The sequence below is a fragment of the Sceloporus occidentalis genome, unplaced genomic scaffold, assembly GCF_023333645.1.
Source record: "Sceloporus occidentalis isolate IW3139 unplaced genomic scaffold, rSceOcc1.0.p SCAF_7, whole genome shotgun sequence".
NCBI lineage: Eukaryota > Metazoa > Chordata > Lepidosauria > Squamata > Phrynosomatidae > Sceloporus > Sceloporus occidentalis.
Window position 1 is genome coordinate 12,464,785 of NW_028316987.1, and position 22,998 is coordinate 12,487,782.

At 43.3% G+C, this 22,998-nt stretch overlaps 1 protein-coding gene across 2 annotated transcripts in view; it reads left to right on the forward strand.

The window, feature by feature from the left end:
• Positions 1-511: 511 nt before the first annotated feature.
• CACNB1 (calcium voltage-gated channel auxiliary subunit beta 1) overlaps positions 512-22,998 on the forward strand; it is a 62,693-nt gene continuing 40,206 nt past the window's right edge. For both annotated transcript variants that reach the window (XM_089531935.1, XM_089531936.1), the window contains exons 1-2: positions 512-993; positions 12,982-13,068. In XM_089531935.1, the coding sequence (XP_089388061.1) occupies positions 907-993; positions 12,982-13,068 (174 nt within the window). In that variant the 5' untranslated portion in view covers positions 512-906. The remainder of the gene's footprint in view (positions 994-12,981; positions 13,069-22,998) is intronic.

Consider the following 22,998-nt stretch of genomic DNA (forward strand, 5'->3'; position numbering starts at 1 on the left):
CTACTTCCTCAGATGCAAGTGCATTTCAAGTGCATCTGAGGGAGTAGACTGAAGCCTATGAAAACTCACACTGCCACTGTGTTTATTTCAAAGATATAGCTGTGTTTGGTGTATATTCAAAGATGTAGCTGGATTCTGGGGATGGTACTTTGTACGCATCTGAGGGAGTAGACTGAAGCCTATGAAAGCTCATGCTGCGGTGAAACGTCAGGAATAAATTCTTCTAGAACATGGCTGCATAGCCCAAAAAACCCACAAAAAAACGATGGACGCCGGCCACGAAACCCTTCGACTTCACATGCTGCAAGATCTCTCTAGGGTACTGATTCCACAGGCTAAGATGGCTATACCTTTGAAGCCGAAAGGCAAGCGCTCTTGCTATCTGGGTGTCACCTGGTGATGGTTGCACCCCCAGCACTCCCTGAGTGACGCCACTGGGATGAGCCCTCCATCATCCCTCCCTCCTTTCCTCCTTCCTTCCTCCTTTACATCCTTCTTTCCTTCCCTCCAGGGCCTCCTCTCCCCTCCTTCCCTGCCATCTGCCAAGCCCACCCCTTCCTCCCTGGCCTCTCCCTTGGGCCAGAGGGGGAGCCTGGCCAGCCTGGCCCATCCTTGCCCTGGGTTGCCAGGAGTCCGTCTGCCGGCTGGTGGTCCTCCTCCTCCTGGCCCCATCCATCAGGGCGGCCCTGGCTTAGGCAGCCTCCTCCCTTTGCTCCTCATCATCGCCAGGGTCTCTCTGCCTGCCATCCAGCCTGGGAGTGGGCAGGAGGAGAAGCCATGCCTGGGCTACCAGCTTGAGAAAGAGGAGGAGGAGGAGGAGGATCGCCTGCTGCTTGCTGGCTTTTCCTTTTTTGCAAGCATGAGTCCGGCGTGAGCGCAGCAGCCCCAGGAGGAGCATCTATCTCCATGGTGCAGGAGGGAGGCATGTCACGCACACCTTACAGCTCCAGCCAAGACATCCAGATGGAGGTCTTAGACAACCCTGGGCTCCAGGTGAGCTGCTGGAGGCACTGGGGATGGGGGACCCTTTGCTTGCCTTCCTCCTGGGTGGGATCCTTTGGGGGAACTTTGGAGGTGGAATGCTGCTCACCTTCAGGAAGCAGAGGCTGCGTCCACACTGCAGGAATCACCCGGTTTGACTCCGCTTGAACTGCCATAGGGCTCCATGCTATGGAATTCTGGGGGTGGTACATGGTTGGGGATCATCCCCTGCCTGGTGGTTGTCCTCAGTTGATTGATCTTTTCTCCACACCCAAATCTCTGTATTCATCCACACTGCAGAAATAATCCGCTTTGAAACTGCTTCAAGTGCCATGGCTTCATGCTATGGAATTGTGGGGGTGTTAGTAGTGGATCATCCCCTGCAGGGAGATTAGTATTTGATCTCTCTCTCACACACACACACATCTCCTGCCTGGAGATTGTCCTCAATTTATTTGATCTTTTGGCTGCATCCACATTGCAGAGATAATCCAGTTTGAGACTGCTTTAACTACCATGGGGCTCCATGCTATGGAATTCTGGGGGTGGTACTTTGTTGTAGATCATCCCCTGCCTGGAGATTATTATTTGATCTCTCTCTCATACATACAACCAATCTCTGGCTGCATCCACACTGGAGAAATTACCTGGTTTGACACCGCTTTAACTGCCATGGCTCCATGCTGTGGAATTCTGGGAATGATAGTTGGTTGCGGGTTGGGAGTGGGAGTGAGGAGAGAGATCAATTAAATCGGCCATAGTTTCCAGGCAGAGGATGATCCACAACCAACTACCATTTCCAGCATGGAACCATGGCAGTTAAAAGTGGTGTCAAACCGGGTTATTTCTGCCGTGTGGATGCAGCCAGAGATGGGGGAGGTGAGAGATGAAATAAATCAGGCATAATCTCTAGGGGAGGGATGATCCACCCTTATTTCTGGTCAAATGGGTTCCTCTTCCCATTTCTGAGCATGTACCTAAAGGGGTGATGATGCTGGCAATGGGAGGAAGAAGCATCTTTCTGCTTCTTCCTTTCTGTCTCTGATAGTGAAGAGGCAGCCAAGGGTGGGGAGGCAGGTGGCCAGTATAAGGAGAGAATGAGGAATTCAGGACACCACTTTAACTACCATGGCTCCATGCTGTGGAATTCTGGGAATGGTAGTTGGTTGCGGGGAGAGGGAAGGCCAGTAGGTGGGAACTTGGGCAAGTCACACTCTCTCAGCCTTAAGAGGGGAAGGCGACAGCAAACCTCCTCTGGACAAAGCTTGCCGATCCATCCTGGTGGCACTGGTGCCAGTGCTGGCATAGAAAGCCTGCTGCTTGCCCCTGATAGGGTCGCCATAAGTCAGAAGGGACTTGAAGGCACACAGCACACACAGGCAGGAGAAGAGAGGAGCAACAACAAAGGCAACAATAGCTTTTAATGGGGTGCCTGGGGAATGTCACTTGTGGAGCCCTTCTCTCTTGGCAGCATCAGCTGAACCTGGCTGGCTCCCTTGGGACTACCGTTTCCTGATTTGATCCCAGACACCAGGAAAGCCCAATTAGTAAACCTCAAAACAAATCAGAAGGGAGCCATAAAGCTGCTTCTGTTTCCACTCAACTCTGTTGTTGTCACTGTGCTGTTTGTTCCATGCAAGCAGATGAGCTCAACCCAGGATCCATCCATCCATCTATCCATCCATCCGCACACGCAAACAGATGGCAAAGCCAGACCCAAAGAAGCACTTGGACAGTGCATCTGTGTACAGGCGTGTGTGGGTTTCATTGGGCACTGGAACACTCAAACCCTTGGCCTGGTTCTGGAAAGAGAATCATGGCAAAACTTAAGGCATCTTTGGAGATGAGAGAAAGATGTTGCTTTGGTCTTGGTCTCGCTTCCAGAACCAACTCTCATGACTCAGATTTCTCCAATCTAAAAATTGAAAGTAATGGTTCAAGTTTAGGTGACTCACCTGGTTCGTGTAGGAGAGGTATTTGTAGGAGCTGCAAGGACAACTGAAGATATACATAAGGATAATTAGGGATATATCTATGGCTAGAGGTTTGAAAATGTACATTTTAGACGACAACTCCCAGAATCCCCCAGCCAGCATGTAGGGGAGGAGTAACTTTTCCAAGCTCCAACAGATTTTTGAAGTGCATGAAAAGCAGGCAAGGTGGAACAGCCCATGCCTTTGCTGTAGAAGGTGCAGTGCTTTAGGGGAGCAGTTCTAGAAGGCAAGAGTGGCCCAACTTCACTCTTATACGGCCCTGTTCTTTCAGATTTCATTAGCATCTCCATTGTCCTCCACTGAGTATTATATTTAGAAAGCTAGATTGATTGATTGATTGATTGATTGATTAATACTTTATTTCTTATCCACCTCTCCCCAAGGACTGAGGCGTGATACAACATAGATCAAAACATATAAAATCATTTAATCACTGTAAATTTAATCAGCATTTGTTGAGTGTTAATTTCTTCAGCAGTGTTTCACAGTTAAAGTATGGGGATGCTGTTTTTCATGATCCCAGGGACTTATCTTTCTGCAAATGGAAGTACTGCTCTCCTCCTGACTCAAACTTTTTGTTCCATCAACTCAAAATTCAAGACGTCCGTCTCATCTCCCACATTGTAGTTTTCATCCTTTGTGTGTACTGGAACATAAGAAATCCACCAAGTTGGCATTCTTAGCAAGAATCCCAGCAAGCCATTGATTCAAGGTGGCATACAATTAACTGGCATTAGTTTTTGGTAGCCCACTCTGCTAGCCATTCCTGTTCTGGAGGCAGAAGATTGACCCCAGCTGGAGACAGGAGGGGAGGATAGTCATAAATTATCCCATGATTTATTCCATGGATATTATATTGGAGTGGAGGAACCTAAGGTTTTTGTCAGGGAAGGTGAGTAGAGATGTTGGCAAGACAAGTTAGAATTAAACATTTTAGGAATGCGCAAAAATGAGCTATCAAGGGATTCGGGTCTCCACTATTCTACTTATTTTATTATGGGGAGTAGAGAAAATAGTAGATGCTGCTGAGTCTATGAGCAAATCTGGGCAGTGGGAGATAACAGATTAGATTGAGCTGTTTATCAGATATCAATAGCAGATGCCAAGGCATTAAGATTTTTTTCTCTCCCCCCCCCCCCTTTTGGGGTGTGTGGATGACAACAAAATTTGAATAGGTAACTCTTAGTGCCAGGATATGCCAAAATAAGTAGGAAATGCCAAGTTGCTTGGGACCTGTTGATCATATCTGAGGGATGGAGAAATGCCAAGTTCCTTAGACATTTTATGAGCTTCAGAGGAGTGTAGAAAATGCCAGCTTAAAGGAGCAGGATCTCTATAGAGAATCCAAGATGCATTGCCCTCTTTTGATAGAAATAGCAGGCTGAGTCTTGCAGGTGGAATCACCCTTTCAGTTGTGTTTGTCCTTGCAAGTATGATTGGTGGTTCTTAACAGATCTAGTATAGTTCTGGGTAGCATTTGCAACCAAAACCTGTTGCTTTTCAGCTCCAGCTGCTTTATCAAAACCCCACAAAAAACAATACTAAATCCACTGTGTCGGAGGGTTTTGTCTATGTGTGTGGAATGTCTGGAGCAAGTGCACCCTTTCCTTCAAGCACTTCTTTTGTCCCTCTCCTTTGTGATTCCCTCAGGTGGTGGATCCCCATCCAAATGCTTGCCGCAGCTCCGAATGACGCACGTGCCTTAATTAGAACAAGGGGGAGGAAAGGCCTAAAAATACCAGCCCCGGGCTCTGCCTCCTTGCCTTGCCCTGCCTGGCCTTAGAACTACGAGAACCATGTCTGTGGGGGGCTGGTAACAACTGGCTTCCCTCAGACAGCTGTCCCTCTCCTTCTCCCTGAGACATGCTTGGGAAGTGTTTGGTTCATTCCAGGCCCAGTTTCTCTCCCCCCTTCCCCCCGCACCTCCCCAAACACACCCAGGATAGAAGGGCCAAGATTTTTCCACAAACTTCAGAGAGGGACTGTCCCTAGACCAAAAAAACCAACAGTCACCCCTGGGTAATGTGATTCTTCGAAGCAGGTGAAAGAAGGAAGCTGATGGATTCTACTTCCCCTCGCCTAAAAAGGAACGTGGCGGCTCTTGCTTGCTCTCTATATTAAGAGAAACAGGAGGGTTGTAACCAGGAAAAAGGAGGGGGGTGCATTCAAAATTCGGGAGATAAGGAAGCATGGCTGCAGGAATAGGGTTGCCAGATTGACAACTGGAGATGGTTTCTGTGTACCTCCGAAGGTTGCATGGAAGAGGGAATATCAGCAGGTGTTGTCACACAACCACATAACAAGCAACGTGTGTTGAAATTCCCTCTTCTACACAACTGTTACCCACAGGAGCCCTCTCCAGTTTCACTTGGGGTACCCTATGCAAGAGCCTGGTTTATAGCTATGTGCTTGGAGGATGAAGGACGCCCTCCTCTCTCCACACTCTAGTTTGAGCCTTAGATTTATCTGCCCTCCTGTTGTCCTTTGCAGACTCCCATTAGCTCTTTGATTTGTTCCAAAGAGAGTAGCACTAAGAGCCTGTATGCACTGGCCAAAAGGTCTATATTCCCCCCGCCCTGCCTTTAATGCAGGCCAATAGATGCCAGTCTGGCAATCTGGGACTGATTCTGGCCCAAAGAAGCCTTAGTATGAGGCAAAAAGGCTGGCTGTTTGCTATGGAGTTTCTTGAAAACTTTGCAGCAACAGCTGGAGTCTGGCACATCACATGGTGCTCCACGCCCCTTGTGTGCTGCTGCCACTGCATCTTGAAGGCCTCTGTCGCAGCCTGTGACGTTGGATGAGGACACTTGACCACGTTGGTATAGCCAGGTACCCTATTTCCATTCTTATGGGCCACAACAGGGGCCTTCAGGGAAGATGTAAAGACAGTGGCAGGTAAAGGGTGTGGGGCAGCAGCGGCTCCATGGCACGGCGGTGTGCGTGCATGTAAACAAACACCCACTCATTGCTGCACTGGCCTGACCCTGGTTGGAAACAGGAGTAGACCCTAAATCTGCTCCACTTTCCTACATAATACCTGGGAAAATATCTCATCAAGTATAACAGGGATGAAAAAATATGGTCTGCCAGATGATGTTAAACTGATATTCCTAGCATCCCTAGTCAGCCTAGTTGGGAGTTGCAGTTCACCAAAATCTGGAGGTGGGCATAATTCCCACCCGTGATCTAGTACTGAAAGAGTTTCATATGCACAATCTTAATAATCTCTACAACAACCCTGCACAATAACCCAGTTTTATTATCCTCATTTTAGAGCCTGGAGAGTCAAGGCTGAAGAAATAAAAACTTGTGTTCTCTAAAGGGACTTAGTGAGCTCAGGGTTGAACTGAAATTTGAACTGAGAGTTTGCATCTCTTACCTTAACTTTCTGATAGGTAGAGTGAACTATTCCAGTTCCTACCCAGAAAAAGACATTTTAAGGTTGGCAGTGCTGGTTATACAACCTTTTGAGGGAAATTCCATTCCTAGCCTCATTCATTGGGGTACTGTGAGGAAGGAGTCAGAAACTTCTGTATCCAGCAAATCAATTATTTTCATCTAGATATCTTCCAACGCATGACCATGCTGGCTGGGGGATTATGGGAGTAGCAGTCCAAATTAAACATTTTGCAGCCTTATTTACTCAACCATGGTTTATGACACTGTGTTGGCATGCCTGCTGCAGATGCTCACGTGTATGCATGTATATGCACATTTGCATAGGGAACAGATGGGTAAACACCAAAAGGAGCAAAAATGAGAAGGTGGTGTGGAAATAACAGGGATATGTTAGTACTTTCCATGAGCCTGGGTTCTGTGCTCATATACCGGTGTGGGCAACTTGTGATTCTAGATGTGGTTGGCCTACAACTTTCATTATCTCTCAATAACGACTATCCTGGCTAGGGTTAATGAGAGTTGGAATCCAACAATATCTGCAAGGCTATAATCTTCACTCCTCATCTGATATTTTGTATGCAGAAAGAGAGAAAGATGAATTCTGTGTGGGTGGGGTGTGCATGAACACAAACAATGTTTCAGAATCATAAGATGCTTTTTTAAGTATATGTTTCTACCTGTCCAGCAGAAGTGCATGTTTGCATTTAGATCTTTAAAAAAGAGCCCTTTCCCACTGTTTTCATGCAAAGATAGGCCTTTGGTATTGCAAGAAATATAAAATTATTTATCTGGTTGAGGAGCTTGAAAAATCTAACTTCCTTGAGTTCTATTAATTGGTTTATAGATAGTTGAAAGACACTACACTCGTCCCTCCACATTCACTGAAGGGGACACAGAACACGTATGAATGTGGAAAAACTGCAAATAACAAAAACACGATGTTTTTAACCTGAGAGAACACCTCTCTAGGAATATCTAGGTCCTCCAGTGTAACTCTGTGGTCAACATCTGCCAGACATTGACCACAGAATTACACTGGAGGAGCTACAAATGCCTAGTGGAGTGTTTTCCCTAGGAATCTCTAGGTACTTCAGTACAACATTTGATTGAAGCTGACCATAGAGTTGCGCTGGAGAACCTAGATATTCCTAGAGAAAACATATTAATAAAATCCGTGAATAATCAGATTCGCAAAAGTCAAAGCCGCAAATGTGGAAGGATGAGTATACAAGTTGTGTCCCTTTCTGAAACACAGCATCTAAATATGGAGCATGTACACTCATAGGTCTAAACCAGGAATGTGTCCCTCTGGATGTTGGCTTGCAACTCCTAGCAGCCTTAGGCAGCATACCTCAGTGGTGTGGAGTGTTGGGAGCTGCAGTTCAACAACATCTGGAAAGCCATGTGATTCCAACTCCTAACCTGAACTCAGTCGTTAATTCCAGCTATTTTAGACACAGTGAAACAATGGCAACTTGGTAGGTCGACATATGGCTCCATTTTCTGGCCACTCATGATGGGTGTTGTTTCCCAACAGATCTGGAGAGCATCAAGTTGGGGAAGGCTACCAAAATCAGTCCTCCATGTAACTGGGGTTAGCTTTAAAGTGGTGTAAAAAATGGTAGTTCTAATCAGGATTAGCAAATGTAAATGCAGATTTATTTATTTCTGGTCACAAGAAAGGTAATCTTGCACAAACAGCCCCTGTTTGCAGAATTGGTTCCGTTGTCATTGCTTCAATGAGGCTTTGGAGCAAATGTGAATTGTTTTGATTCAGAGGCCTTGTGTGAGGTGTGGTTTCCCATTATTATTGCTAATGTATTTTGCAAGATAATTAGTAGTTGGATATCCTTCCACGCCATCCACCTTCTGTTCGGTAATTGCTGTCTGGCTTGTCATGCTGTGAGTCATGAGTCCTTCAAAGAATCTGAAGCTGGTATGAAACAAGTGGATATCTGATGTTTATGTCAAATGATTTTGCAAGTTCACCAAGAATGGTTGCTTTAACTTCACCTTTTGCTGCTGTCATTGGGAAGCTGCAGTCAGAACCACAAAACTACAACTCCCATAATCCCACAGACATTATGATCACTGGGCATGCATGCTCAGGATTCTGAGAGCTGCAGTCCGAAACAGTGCCGTTCCTAAACTGATGTCAGCTGAGATAAAATAATTAAACAAAAAACTAGCACCATACACTACAAGGGGGAAAGCATCACCAACAACAATGTGTTTAAAGCTGAAAAGCTGTAGACACTTATTGAAATGAGAGAATAATCCTAACAATAGTAAATCTTGATGTTAAAACATAGCAACACTTTTGGGGAACTGCCTGTACTTTGGCTTCAGAGCACTTTTTAGTGTGTTAGAGAAGAAAAACAGTTTGCTATTGTTGCTAACTGCTCTTGAGTTGGTCCTGACTCATGGTGATCTTGTAGATGAGACATCTCCAGGACCCCTTGTCCTCTACTGCTCTGCTCAGGTCCTGTAAATTCAGGCTTGCGACCTCCCTGCTTGAGTGCATTCATCTGGCATGTGGTCTTTCTTTCTTTCTGCTGCCCTCCACTTTTTTCTAGCATTATTGTCTTTTCTAGTGAGTCATGCCTTCTCATGATGTGGCTAAAGTACAACATCCCCAGTTTTGTCATCTTTGCGACCAGGGAGAGTTCAGGCTTGATCTGGTCAAAGTCCGATTTCTTTGTGTTTCTGGCTGTCCGCGGTATCCTCAGCACTCTTTTCTAGCACATCTCAAATGAGTTTATTTTCTTTCTGTCATCTTTCTTCACTGTCCAGCTCTTGCACCTGTACATGGGAATGGGGAATATAATGGCTTGGACAGTTCTGATTGTAGTGCTCTGCTGTCTCTTTTTACATTTTTGGATCTTGTCTAGTTCTTTCATGGCTGCCCTTCCCATTCCTAGCCTTATTTCTTGACTGCAGTCCCTGTTCTGATCAGTGTTTGATCCAAAGTACATGAATTCTTTAACTGTTCCTATTTCCACCTGGAAGGTTGAACTTATGTAGATCCTCTGTGGTTATGTTCAGCAGTAAGTCTGCTTTTGTACTTTCTTCTGCGACCTTCCTTAGTAAATGTTCCAAGTCTGTGATGTTTTCTGCTAATAGTATGGTGTCATCCAGATATCAGATAGATAGTTGATGTTTCTCCTTCTTTTGAGTCTAACCCTGTTCTGGATATAGTGGTTTTCTGTGTACAGGTTGAACAAGTAGAGTGATAGAAAGCATCCTGGCCTGACCTCCTTGCCAACTGGAAACTATTCTGCTTCTCCATATTCTGTTCTAACAGTAGACTCTTGTCCTAAGTAGAGATCTCTTAACAGGACTATAAAAACAGTTCAACACACTAAAAACCTTCCGAGGCAAAGTACAGGCCATTCCTCCAAAGTGTTTCTATGTTTTACGTTAATGTTTCAAATACTTTTAATTTGGCTGTTAGTTTAATATTGCTTTAATCACATTCTTTTTTTAAAAAAAGGTTTTTATCTGTATGTGAACTGGTAATTCTTTCAACGATGAAAGTATGTGCTTGTCAACTTATGGCAAGCCCATGAATTTCATTGGGTTTTCTTAGGCAAGGAATATTTAAAGGTGTGTGTGTGTGTGTGTTTTAAATTCCTTCCCTTCTGAAATATAGCCTACAGCATCTGGTATTTATTAGTATTTTTTCATCTAAATACTAACCAGGGCTACCTTGCTTAGATTTCAAGATCAAATGGGATCTGTTGTGTTTAGGGTATTTGGGACATAGTATAAATGAAGGGAAGGAAATTTATAGTTCACAAAAACTGTAAGTAGTTGTGTTTGAACCCATATGGAGCATATTGGTTTGAAGCCATATGGAGCATATTGGTGTACTTCACCTCTGATCTCTTCATAACCTGATCACTCTTTGGGTACATGTGGGAAGAGTTTAATCATCTGTGACAGAAGAAGGGGATTTTTATTTGGCCTGGGACCTGCATTCCAAATTGGCAAGAGTCTTGGGGATTGCATTCCAGTCATGTGTGGGAAGAATAGACACAATAAAAGAAGCTGCAGCACTTTACTTTTGCCTGAGCCTGCTAGGAAGAGTAAATTTCTGCCCCCTCCTCTCCATCCTGCTGAGTTAACTGAGTGCTACTTTTGCACTTTGAACTCAGTTTGCAGCAATGGAGATAAGCTGAGGACAAAGGGGGGACGTGAGAGGAGGAAAGAGAACCTGGAGCATTGTAAAAGTGGTTGAAAAATGTGAAGACACAGGATTAATCAGGACTGTTCTCAACAAATCAGGATACTTGGCAGGTGTGGAAATAAGCCATAGTGCAACAGCTTTCTTTCCTTAAAAGCCTGGTATGGTTCCATACAACAGCTTTGTATTTGTAAACTTCAGCTGAGTTCTAAGCAAGATACTTAAATGAAATGGGCTAGATGAGGGCAAACATATTAAAGCCTAGTCCAGACAAGCGAGAGAAGCTTCTGTTCACTTGAAAGACAGTTTTGTGCTAGTTATAGTTATACTCCTCTGAGGAGACAGGTTTGCACTTTGGACATACTGAAGTGGTCAGGAGTGTATTTGCACAGCTGATGTTAGTGTGTCAGCTGGGTCTGCTCCTGGAGTTGTCTGATCTGGCCGTGATGAAATATGCCTTGGTTACATCCTGTTTGGATTACTGTCAGATGCTCTGCGTGCCTTTGAAGACTGTTCAGCAACTACAGCTGGTCAAAAATGCTGCACCTAATTGCTGATCAGGGCTGGTCAGAAGAAGCATGTTGTTGTTGTGTGCCTTCAGGTAGTTTCGGACTTATGGAGACCCTTCAGTCTGGGGTTTTCTTGGCAAGATTTGTTCAGATGAGGTTTGCCATTGCCTTCCCCTGAGGTCACCCAGTGGGATTCATGGCCGAGCTGGAAATCGAGTCCTGTTCTCCAGAGTCATAGTCCAGTGTTCAAACAACTATGCCACACTGGTTCCCAGAATTACAACACCTTCCATTTTGAGGCACAATTCAAAATGCTGGTTGACGTACACAGAGTCCTATAGGATGGTGCAGGCTGTCAGAACAGCCCTGTTTTCCCATATAAGTTAACCCAGGATGTGAGATCTGCAGGATAGACCCCTTCTCTCAGTCCTACTACCTTTGGAACTAATACTGGTGCAGACATGACAGAGAGCCTTCTGGTAGCCACTCTATGGTTACGGAATTCCCTTCCAAGGAAGACTGTACTTGAACTCTCCCTTCTGCCTTCTAGTAATATTGATTGATGGATGGATGGATGGATGGATTGATTGATTGATTGCTAATCAAGTAGGCTTGCAATCAGCCTGATATAGGCAGGGCTTTAAATGAATAAGCTGCCTCTTTTAATATTTTAATTTTATTTATTATTCTTGAAGAGTTATACACTTGTGTAACTTAATTTATGGTTTAACAGTAAGACCAATTTAATTTGTGTTTGACTATGTATAACCTATTGTGCTTTTTCTGATAGTTGGTTTTTACTTTTTAAAATTATGTCAGAAGCTGCCTTTCATCCCAGCCATGGGCAAAAGGTGAGAGATAAATCAGATGGATGCAGTCAATTATTTTTGAATAAAAATATCAATAGCAAAAGTTTGCCCAAAGGGGAGCCCTTGTAGGATGTATCCAAAAGTTCCCCTTTTCTGATTCACCCAACATGTGGTCATGCTGCAGGGGAGTTCTGGAAGTTGTAGTCCAAAAAGGAACTTTTCTAAGATCTGTCCTGATTTATGGTTGCATCCATCACCCTTTCCTACCCCTCCTTCCTTTTCTCTATATTCCTAATTCTCTGTACAGTGGAATTTTCTTTCACCCATGTCCATTTAATTTAGACATAAGCTCTCCGAGCAAGTTCTAGTTCTGTGCAGTACCTAACATGCTTTTAATATTAAGTGCATGTTCAAGAGTCATTGCTTTCCATTATTTCATACTTTCTCTGGCAAGGTTAGAATGCTGTTTCTTTAAGTGTTGGGACGTTATCAGTCAAGGGAAATTGGAAGTATAATCCAATGGCAATCCGAATGCAATCATGGGGTTTAATGTTATTGCGTGATAGACTACCACACACAATTTCGGGCAATGGGAAGTCAGTCCGAACACAATCATGGGGTTTCACGTTATTGCGTGAGAGGTGATCAAACGTAATTTCAGGCAATGGTAAGCTATTTTCGGGCAATGAGAACTCAGTTCGAACTCAATTTGAATTCACGTAAATTCATGTGAATGCGTTCTGGCCCCACTTTCTTTTCATTCAAAATTAAGAGAAATTCCTCCCGTGTGATAAACTCCTTGGTGATGGTGGTCCATAACAAGAACACAGCAAATCTGCTAGTATAGATTGGATGAGTCCCAAAACCTGTAGCACTCCAGATGCTGTTGAAGTCTATTTTAGTAAGCCCTAGCCAGCATGGCCAATGGTTAGGGATGATGAGAGCTATAATCCAGCAGCATGTGGAGGCCAACAAGTTTCTGAAAATAGCTTGAGTGTAGCAGGGAGTCAACAGTGTTGCTTGGAAATCTGCTTGTTTATATCCCAATGACTTTTGCACTGTCTCTGATTTTTTTCTCCCTTGCATCCTCTTTGATTTCCTAGGGGAAATATAGCAAAAGGAAGAATCGCTTCAAACGTTCTGATGGCAGTACCTCCTCTGACACGACTTCAAACAGCTTCGTCAGACAGGTAAGAGCCAGCTGAAGGAGTGAGTGAGCGAGAACCCATGCTCAAAAAAGAAGGAGGGAATGAGAAGAGGGGAGAACTGTGAAGTATGTAAGGAAGGGAACTGATGTCTGCTCTGCTTGCACACCATGAACTGCTTGTTAGTTCAGGGCATTTGATGGCACAAAGGTGCCTTAATATCATTGTTTCCAGTTGAGGATTTTGAGATCATCTCCCTCCAGTGGATGCAATTTTTATTGCAAGCTTATTGCTGTTTCCTTTACCTGCTGCAAATGGGCAGCACAAGAGGAAGGAACTGAATTTGGACAGGGTTTCCAGGACTGTGTAGAGTGTTTGTTTTCTTTTCCAAATACAATGCTCTATTTCCTTCCTATGGCTTATGGAGCCTTATCTTTTTTGCTTTGCTGTCGGTTTGTCATCTTTCCAACATACGTGAAAAAATTAACATTGCAAGCGGAATGCATTGTGTCTTTCTGGGTATATGAAATTACATAGTTTGAAGATACATATTGTGATCACCTTCATTTATAGAGAGCTAGGATTCCTCCTCCCTTTTTTTCTCTCTCTCACTTGGCACAGCATTTCCCTTGCACCTCATCTCAAAGGGAAGAGCTATGCTGAAGAACAAAAGTGGTTACCGTATTAGACAACATGAGTAAGCATGCCTGCTGGGTCTCCTTTTGTAAAGGGCACTGAGAACAAAGTAGCAGATGGCTACGCAGGCAGGGGGGTTGTTGATGACATAGGTTGCAAACCTATATCTACTTACCCCAAAACTGACTTCTCCAAATTTGCTGGAACTTACTTCTATATAGCTGTATAGCAAAGGAGGGCAACTGTAGTAAGCCCAGGAATCACTTTTTGCCTCAGGATGTTCCTGGGGCCACACAGACTGCCAAAAATGTCCACTGCAATTGTCCATAAGTCCACAGAGACCAATATTAGAAATGTGGGCTCATACACAAGTGTTGTAGTTTGTTGTTAATTGCCTTTGAATCACCCTCGACTCATGGTAACTCTCCGAATGAGATATCTGCAAGACCCCCGTGGAGGCTTGACCTATTGAAGGAGCCATTTGTTTGTCTTTTTGGCTGTCCATGGTATCCTCAGCAATCTTCTCCAGCAAATAAGTTGATTTTCTTTCTATCCATGTTCTTCACTGTCTAGCTCTCACATCCATACATGGTAAGGGGGAATACAGTGGCTTAGACAATTCTAACTTTAGTGTTCAGTTGTATATCTTTACATTTTAGGATCATGTCTAGTTCTTTCATGGCTGCTCTTCCCATTCCTAGTCTTCTTCTGATTTTTTGACTATAGTCTCCATTCTGATCTATGTTTGATCCAAGGTATGGGAAATCTTTGATTATTCGAATTTCCTTGTTACTTAAGTTAAATTTATCTTCTGCAATCTTTATTTTTGTTTTCTTTATGTTCAGTAGCAACACTGCCTTTGCACTTTCTTAATTAACTTTCCTTAGTAATTGACATCTATAATGTTTTACACTAGTAGTATAATGTCATCTGTATATCATAGGGCCCATACAGACAGGCCAAAATAAAGCTGCTTTGGGTCACTTTGGAGGTATGCTGTTTAAATGATACAATGATACACGCATTTAAGAGGCCAGAAGCTGTGCCAAAGCTGCGCTCCAGTCCTTAGAACTGGAGCGCGGCTTTGGTGCCACTTCCAGCCTCTTAGGACGCATGCATCATGTAAACAGCATACCTCCATAGTGACCCGAATCAGCTTTATTTTGCCCTGTCTGTACAGGCTCTTAGATCGCCGATGTTCCTTCCTCCTATCTTCACTCGTCCTTCTTCCATGTCTAAACCTGCTCTTTGTATGAACAGATAGGGTGATAGAATGCAGCCTTGTCTGACCCCTTTGCCAGTTGGGAACCTTTTTGTTTCTCCATATTCTGTATATATGTACACACATACATACAGATTATTTCCAGTTTCTGTGTAAAAATTTGCCAAGAAAACCCTATGATAGGTTTGCCTTAGGGTCACCATAAGTCAAAAATAACTTGGGGCAGACAACAACAACAACAACAACAACAAATGAATCAGAAAACCTGGACAGTAAAAAAAGCTGACAGAAGGAAAATTTGAAATGTAGTGCTAGGGGAGAGGTCCAGTGGATACCATGAGACTGTCAAAAAGTCAAATAAATGGGTCCAAGAGCAAATCAAGTCTTAGCTTCCACTGGAAGCCAAAACAACTAAACTCAAGTTTATCATATTTTGGTCATATCATGGCTCATTGGAAAATACAGTAATGCTTGTTAAAGTGGGAGGCCGTAGGAAAAGAGAAGGACTGCAGTACAGCTGGATTGATTCAATCAAGGAAGCCATGACCCTGGTAGCCTCATCTCATGATAAAACAAAGCAGAAATGGAACTGGAAAGTAGCAGCTTTCTCTGTGCTTTACTGCTTGATGTCGTAGCACTTCAGTTCTCTTCCTGTAGGACATGGTTGTAAAAGTGTGTCTTTTTTTTCCTAGCTGGAAAAGTCTGTTTGACAAAAGACATGCTTTTATGACTGTCTCCCACAGGAAGAGAACTGAAGTGCTACGACGTCATGCAGTAAGGTATTGAGAAAGCCAATACTCTGGCTCTCTTTCTGCTTTCTCTTCTCATGCAATAATGCTCTGAGTTTGCAAGACCTGTTAATAGCAGAACATCTTGAAGATCGCTCATTCATATGGTCACCATAGCTGATTTAATGGTAAATAACAACTATTTATTTATTTAGAGTACAGTGGACCCTTTGTATAAGTGGGGGATCCATTCTGGATCCTCCCCACCCGCATATGGAAAAAAATGCAGGACCATAGGTCCTGTTGTTTGTTATGGCTGCACACTCCTGCATGCGGCGCTGTGTGTGCACCATGTGCACACATGCCATTTTAATGCCCAGAGCTTGCGGTCCACATGATCTTGAGTCTGCAGATGGCAATCCTGCATATGGGGTGGGCGCATTATATTTATACTCCACCTTCCAGACAAAAAGGCTCCCAGAGTTGCCTGCAAATCATTAGTTTGACAATTCTCTTTCCACAGTTTACAGCAAACCAGCAATTAAGTTAAACAGTGTGATGTGGGTCTGCTACCTGTTTAAAAGGTGAATTGGAGCTTTTCAAGAGAGATTATTCATCCTTTTTGTTTAATCAAAGAAAGAGCAGTCATGAGGGAACAAAAGCAGCAAAAAGAGTAGGAACACTGTCGGAATTTGTTGTCTGGGATTGTTCTATTCAAATTCTCAAGTTAAGGCATATGGAGGATCTAAATCAGCAGTTCTAGCATTTTGGCCCCTAAATGTTGTTGGACTATAGCTGGTAGAATCCCCTGCCAGTATGGCCAGTAGTTAGGGATTTTGGGACTCTGAGGCTGCATCGACCCTGCAGAATTAATGTAGTTTGACATCACTGTAACTATCATGGTTCAATGCTATGGAATTCTGGGGTGCACAGTTCTCTGTCAGAGCGCTTGTTGTGGTGTCACAACAAACTGCAAATCCCAGGATTCCTTTAGGGTGGAGCCATGAGAGTTAAAGCAGTGTCAAACTGCATTAATTATGCAGTATGGTAACAGTCCTAGTCCAAAAAAAATGGTTGATTCTAAATCAGTATTTTCCAAACTTTGGTCTTCCAGGTGTTTGGGACTTCAACTCACAGAGGCCCCAGCTAGCCTAGCTATCAGTCAGGAATTCTGGGAGCTGAAGTCCAAAACATCTGGAGGGCCAAAGTTTGGGAAACACTGTTCTAAATGCTTTTAAAATCCAGCAAAGAGAGTGATTTTTTGACAACTGCTGATGAGACAAAGACCATGGGCTTCTCCTTCTGGAAACCCATGGTTGGCTCTTAAACAACATAGGAGTACATAGCTGCAGTACACTTAGACAACATAGGAGTACATAGTTGCAGTACAACTTTCACAGCCCCAGCACTGACTAGGGCTTATGGGCGTTAAAGACCAAAATGTACAAGGCTGAAAGTCTCTGATCCCTGTAGTACAGAGAGAGGAATGGCATTGATAGCTGAATGCTTATATATGTCTCTCTTTCTGAAAAGGAAAAAATAACATAAATCTGAAGGGTAGGAGGATCAAAGACAAGTGTTTCCTTTCATCCCACACCTTGGTTGCTAACCTGGGTTATCTTGTCTTTTTAAATCATCACTGGCTTGTTAGCAGTGTTCCATTTCACAGCTGATCCTGTTTAGGTGATGGAGATACCCATGAGGTATAAACCCATCTGTAACTCTTAGATTATGTTTCCTTCCAGCAATTGCTGATAGATGTGCAGTTATAGTGATGGGTTTTTCAAAGCTGATTTATTGACTCTCAGATTTGATATCTGGCCCCAAAGAGCCAAATGAAATAAAACAAACCCTGCTCCTCCCCATCTCCAGATTTAATGGCTCCACATTTCAGCTGCTCTTGTATGACAAGAAACATCTTTAAAAACAAACAGAAACCACTTCCTCCATTGCATAGGGAAGCAAAAAGGTTACCATAGCAATTCTCCAGCTGACTGTGTGTTTGGAACACAGTGTTATAAGAAGTAACTAAGGGCTTGAACAGACAGGCCAAAATAAAGCTGCTTCAGGTCACTTTGGACATGTGCTATTTAAATGACATACACATCTTAAGAGGCCAGAAGTTGCACCAAAGCTGCACTCCAGTCCTTAGGTCTGGAGCATGGCTTTGGCAAGGCTTCCAGCCTCTTAAGATGCATGCATTGTTTAAATAACGTATCTCCAAAGTGACTCAAAGCAACTTTATTATGGCCTGTCTGTTCGGGCCCTAAGTCTTTGCAAGGTAGATTGTAGAGGGAGGATACAAATCAAGTGGGAAAAATGTTTTCTCTTCTGACAGAGACCAGCCTTGTGGTTTCTACCTCAGGACAAAATCCATGGTCTTCTTGTGCATAAAAACAATAGACATCTGAGGTGACATACATAGGTAGGTATACTTTTTTCCCAGAGCTTGGAAGTGTTATCATTTTGGACTACAGTTCCCAGAGCCTTCCAGCTAGCATGTGGGTTGAAGGTTTTTGGAAGTTGTACTCAGTGGCCTAAATCTATTGGTTAATTTCAGCTAGAGTAAAACCAATGAATCGGTAGCATTTGCTATTTTAGTACTCATGCAAATTTAATTGATTCAATAAACCTCTAATTGAGACTAATACAGTGGGCCCTTTCCTTGGTATCTGCTGCAGTTTGGTTCCAGGACCCCCGGTGGATACAAAAATCTGTGGATGCTCAAGTCCCACTAAATATAGTGGCACAGTAAAATGGCAAAATTAAGTTCTGCTTTTTGGAATTTATATTTTTTAAAATATTTTCAAGCAATGGATGTTTGAATCCATGGAGAAGGAATCTGTGGATACCCAGGACTGTAATTGATTTTGGAAATCGAAATTTTAAGATACTCATGCAATCTTAGAGTGAGATTCAGGATTTTACTGTGGCTCTAGAAGAATGCTATCTGGCTTTTGATCCCAGTTCGCCATACCCTGCTGGAGCTGTTTTGTTTTTTAAGAAGACTAGATATCTAGGTTGGCTTCCTTCTGGGAATTTATGGCATTGTAAACCAACTAGCAACTGTGAAGTTGAAGGCTTTCATGGCTGGCATTCATACTTTTTTGTGGATTTTTGGGCTATGTGGCCATGTTCTAAAAGAGTTTCTTCCTGATGTTTCACCAGCATCTGTGGCTGGCATCTTCAGAGCCAGCCACAGATGCTGGTGAAACATCAGGAAGAAACTCTTCTAGAACATGGCCACATAGCCCAAAAAACCCACAAAAAACAACTAGCAACTGTGTAGTTTAGAACTGTGGATCATGCAACGATCATATTCCTAGGAGGAGAGTGTTGTCATAGCTGCACCATCAGAACTATGACACAAGCAGAGAAAGCCCCGTGGGTGTTGTGTGGTGGTTACTATGTGCAACGTTACAGCATTTATCACAGCAGGATAGGCTTCTAGTAGAAGAGAACAGACCACAACAGATGAATGGGGCACCAATAATCACGAACAGAGGGCAGTGGAAAGCCATGGGTGTCTTGTGTCCCCACCTTTTGAGGTGCCCCATTTGGCTGTGGGAACTTCTGTTGTGCAACGGAACATCTTGCATAATACCCTGTTGCATACTGTCACACTCCTTTAACATGATGATGTTTCATGTCAGCGATGTAGCTTTGGCATCGTGAAGTTCTGCATGTCAAGCTGTGATGAAGAATTTCAGCCTTAATTTTTCCAAAAATATATCTATAAAATAGATTATTGCTGATCAAAACAGATGCTGTAGTTTTACATAGAATTGTTGTATGTGAGGTACAGAGCAGTGCTGATGAATGTGTAACCCTCTGCAGGTTGTTCGACTCCATTTCCCATCAACCTGCCTAGCCTAGTCAAGGGTACAGGATGATGGTAGCAGTAATTCAAAAACATCTCAGGGACAGAAGGTTACTGACCCTAGCCTTATCCTAGAGGAACACACAAAAACTCAGAGATCCCAGATTCTCCAAATCTTGTTGTATTCTGACCCCATCATCTCTGTCCATGACCATGCTGGTTGGTGCAGATGGGAGTTGGTGTCCAACTACATCTTGAGAACTAGAAATTCCTAACTTCTGTTTTAGCTGCTGTTTTAACATGAATGTGTTCAGGATGGATGTAAAAATGCATCACTGCAAATGCAGAGGGAAAAATTGCCTATTGTGTAATACCTAGGATCACTTTTATTTTTTAAAAAAATTAAGTCTCATGGGGCAGCCAAAATGCCTACTTTGTATAAAAGCAAACATGGAGGCAAACACAGAGGGAAGCAATTTATCAGGGTCCCATTGCTCCGTTCAATTATTACAGTATTGTGGATGATAGTCTATCTAGCCCATTATAACATATACATCAGTCCCAGGCCTGATGATTTTCTGTCCTGCCATACACACTGTTTCACATATACTCACACCATCCCAAATATATGATTGGAAAGATAGAGGAATGGAAAAGGGGGGGGGGGGGGAATCTGTGACCTGGACTTTTGTTGCCATAGTGATGACGTAGGAGGCAGTTGCTATGGAGGAGATTCCTTGAGCATCAGGCCTCCTGCAGGGCACCAAAGCACATTTAAAGGGCCAGCAAGCTGCTTCTTCCCTCCATCCAGAGTAGATGACCTTCGTGGTTCTTTCTGAGTGCTGCTATAGGGTCAGGGATGGGGAGTAGGTGATTTCTGAACCTGAGCAAGGAAGCAATCAAAGAGGGCTGTTTCAAGTATCTGGAATCTAGGAGCTCAGGCTTGGTTTGGAGAGGAATTAAAAATCCTAATTAGAGCATGAGCTAGATGTGACTCAGAAGTCTTTCCATCAACACAACATCCTCTCCTTTCCTCCAGAATTGTATGTTCTACCCTTGCTCAGCAGAGGGCACTATGTGAACAATTCTGACAGCTTGCTCAAGAGACGCTGGCCTGAATGCAATTGATTTGTCCCAATTAGGGCAGATCTGTTTAACATATCGTTGAATAGGACACATAAAATAATGGAATGACAAACAGAGGCTGCATGGCCATCTGTTTGGGGTTGCTTTGATTGTGTATTCCTGCATAGCAGGAGGTTGGACTTGATGGCCCTTGAGATCTCTTCCAACGCTGTGATTCTATGAAACAGCTACTTGGCAGCAGCAGTAGTCGTGGATGATCCTGATGTACGATCTTACAGAGGGAATAGCAGTGACACCATTGCAAACCCATGTTAGCACTGCATGAAGGGAGGCAAAGGTGAACCTCCTTGCGAGACCCTTTCACCAAAAAAACCCCTGTGATGAGACAGCCCCAAACAAAACAAAAGGAAGGACTGACACACAAAGAGAGAGGTAGAAAAGATGGATAGAATCAATTAGGGAGGTCACGGGCCTGAAATTGCAAGGCCTAAGCAGAGAAGTGGAGGATAAGGGGTCTTGTCTCATCCTCAGGGTCGCCATGAGTCAGGGTGGACCCAAGAGTAATTAACAACAAGAATAAAGTCAACACACAGTTGGGATCCTGGATTCGGATTTTCAAATCCCAAACTAGCAACTCCTGAATTGGGTGGGTAGGGATGCAAATTGGGTGGGAGGAGATGCAATGAACTCTTCCCAACAGCTCTTATCTTAAACATGTTATTGCTTACAGGCTGAGGGGAAATGGTTGGGAGCAGGTTGTGTAGATGAAGAGTATGATCAGCAGGAGTCAGTTAGTCCCATAACCCTGAGAAGTGAGTGTAGAGGTATGAAGATCTGAAGTTAAATTCATTCAGATAAGTTTCTCTATCTAGCTAATGTTCTTATTGACATTAACATTGACTTTAAGCTGTAATTAAGCTTATTAACATTAACATTGACTTTAAGCTGTAATTCTAAACTGACTTAATTCTAAGATGCTTAGCTTGCAAGCTGCCGTTTGGAAGATTCTGATGCAAATACAGGCTTGCCTCAGTTCACAAAGTCTCTGATAAAGAAGCTCCTTTCATAAGGTCTTTTTAACACCTTCCTTTCTTATCGTTAGTCTAACTGGACATTTTTTAGCAGCATCAGCACTGGGACGAAGAAAGAGGAGGACTGGAGAAACAAGACTTTTGGTGTCAGGTTGCAGTAGTGTGTCTGCAGTAATAAAGCTTGAGTTGGGAAAGAGCAGGATTCTACCCTTGTATCGGCTATGGTAACTGTGTACACCCTTTTACAATAGGCAATGTAAACAGCAGGTGATTCCATAATCCCTCACTGAGTGTACATGAACAACAAAACAGAAAGAAAGGCGGAGAATAGTATATCACCCTGCCTTATCATCGGCTACTCTAACATGTTAAAGAAGCATTGGTTTGTAAGTCTGGACACTAAATTGGAAATTGTAAGAAAAATGGAAGCTGGTGAAAGAAAAAGTCATCCTTGGATATACTTTGGAAAGAGCTTTCAAGTAGGCTCTAGAAGGTTCAAATTATTTTTGTTTATTTATGCAAGGCTTACATGGCCTGGTTGTTTCATTTCACAGATGTATATTACTAGTTTGGGATAAAAGCTTTGCTGAAACATGTTGAATTGTCCTTCATTTTGTGATGCAGGAATCTATTCCTGTTCTTCCCATGTTATTTCTGCCTCTGGTAGCAAATTTGCTGTTAAAGAAGTAATGCTGATGAACACATCTGCTTCATTAATTGAGATATATGTGCATAATTGTATGCGATTTGACAGATCAGCTTCCTAAAGACTCAAACCGTTGCTGCAACAGGGTCGAGGAAACACAGTTTGTAAGATACCAGATTCAGGGAGTTACTTTGATACCAGAGGAGTCTTTATGATGGGAGCAAGGGAAAAGTATAGAAGATGTGATGCAGTTTGCTCACTCACTTAGTATTCAAGCAAAGTCTCAACAGAGACACTGAGTCAAAAAAGAACTATGAAGCTGCCAAGGGAAGAATCAATCGTGAATCAAGAAGAAACAAACTGTACTTCTCTGTGGCAGAGAAAAGCTGTTCCCCGAGCTATTTAGCATCTTTAGGTCTGTCGTCTATAGAGAATGGCTTGTATCTATAGAATCCTGTGTGTATCTAGCAGATCTAGTATCGAGATGTTAAAATCTGGATTATCCCAGGTTTTCTTAGTTTCAAACAATTTTCTAGCCCTTGTGGTTGCTGAAGTGTGTTTGAAAGCCTTTATGTAATCACTACAAAAGGGGCAGTGTGGTATAGTGGTTTGAGCATTGGATAAGGCCTCTGGGAAACCAAGGTTAGAAACCCATGGAAATCCACTTGAGCAAGTCACACTCTCAGCATTCGAGGAAAGCAATCACAAACCTCCTCTGATTAAGTCTTGCCAGAAAAGCCGCATGATACATTCACTCTTAGATTGCCAGAAGTTGGAGTTGACTTAAAGGGTGTGAACCATGGGCT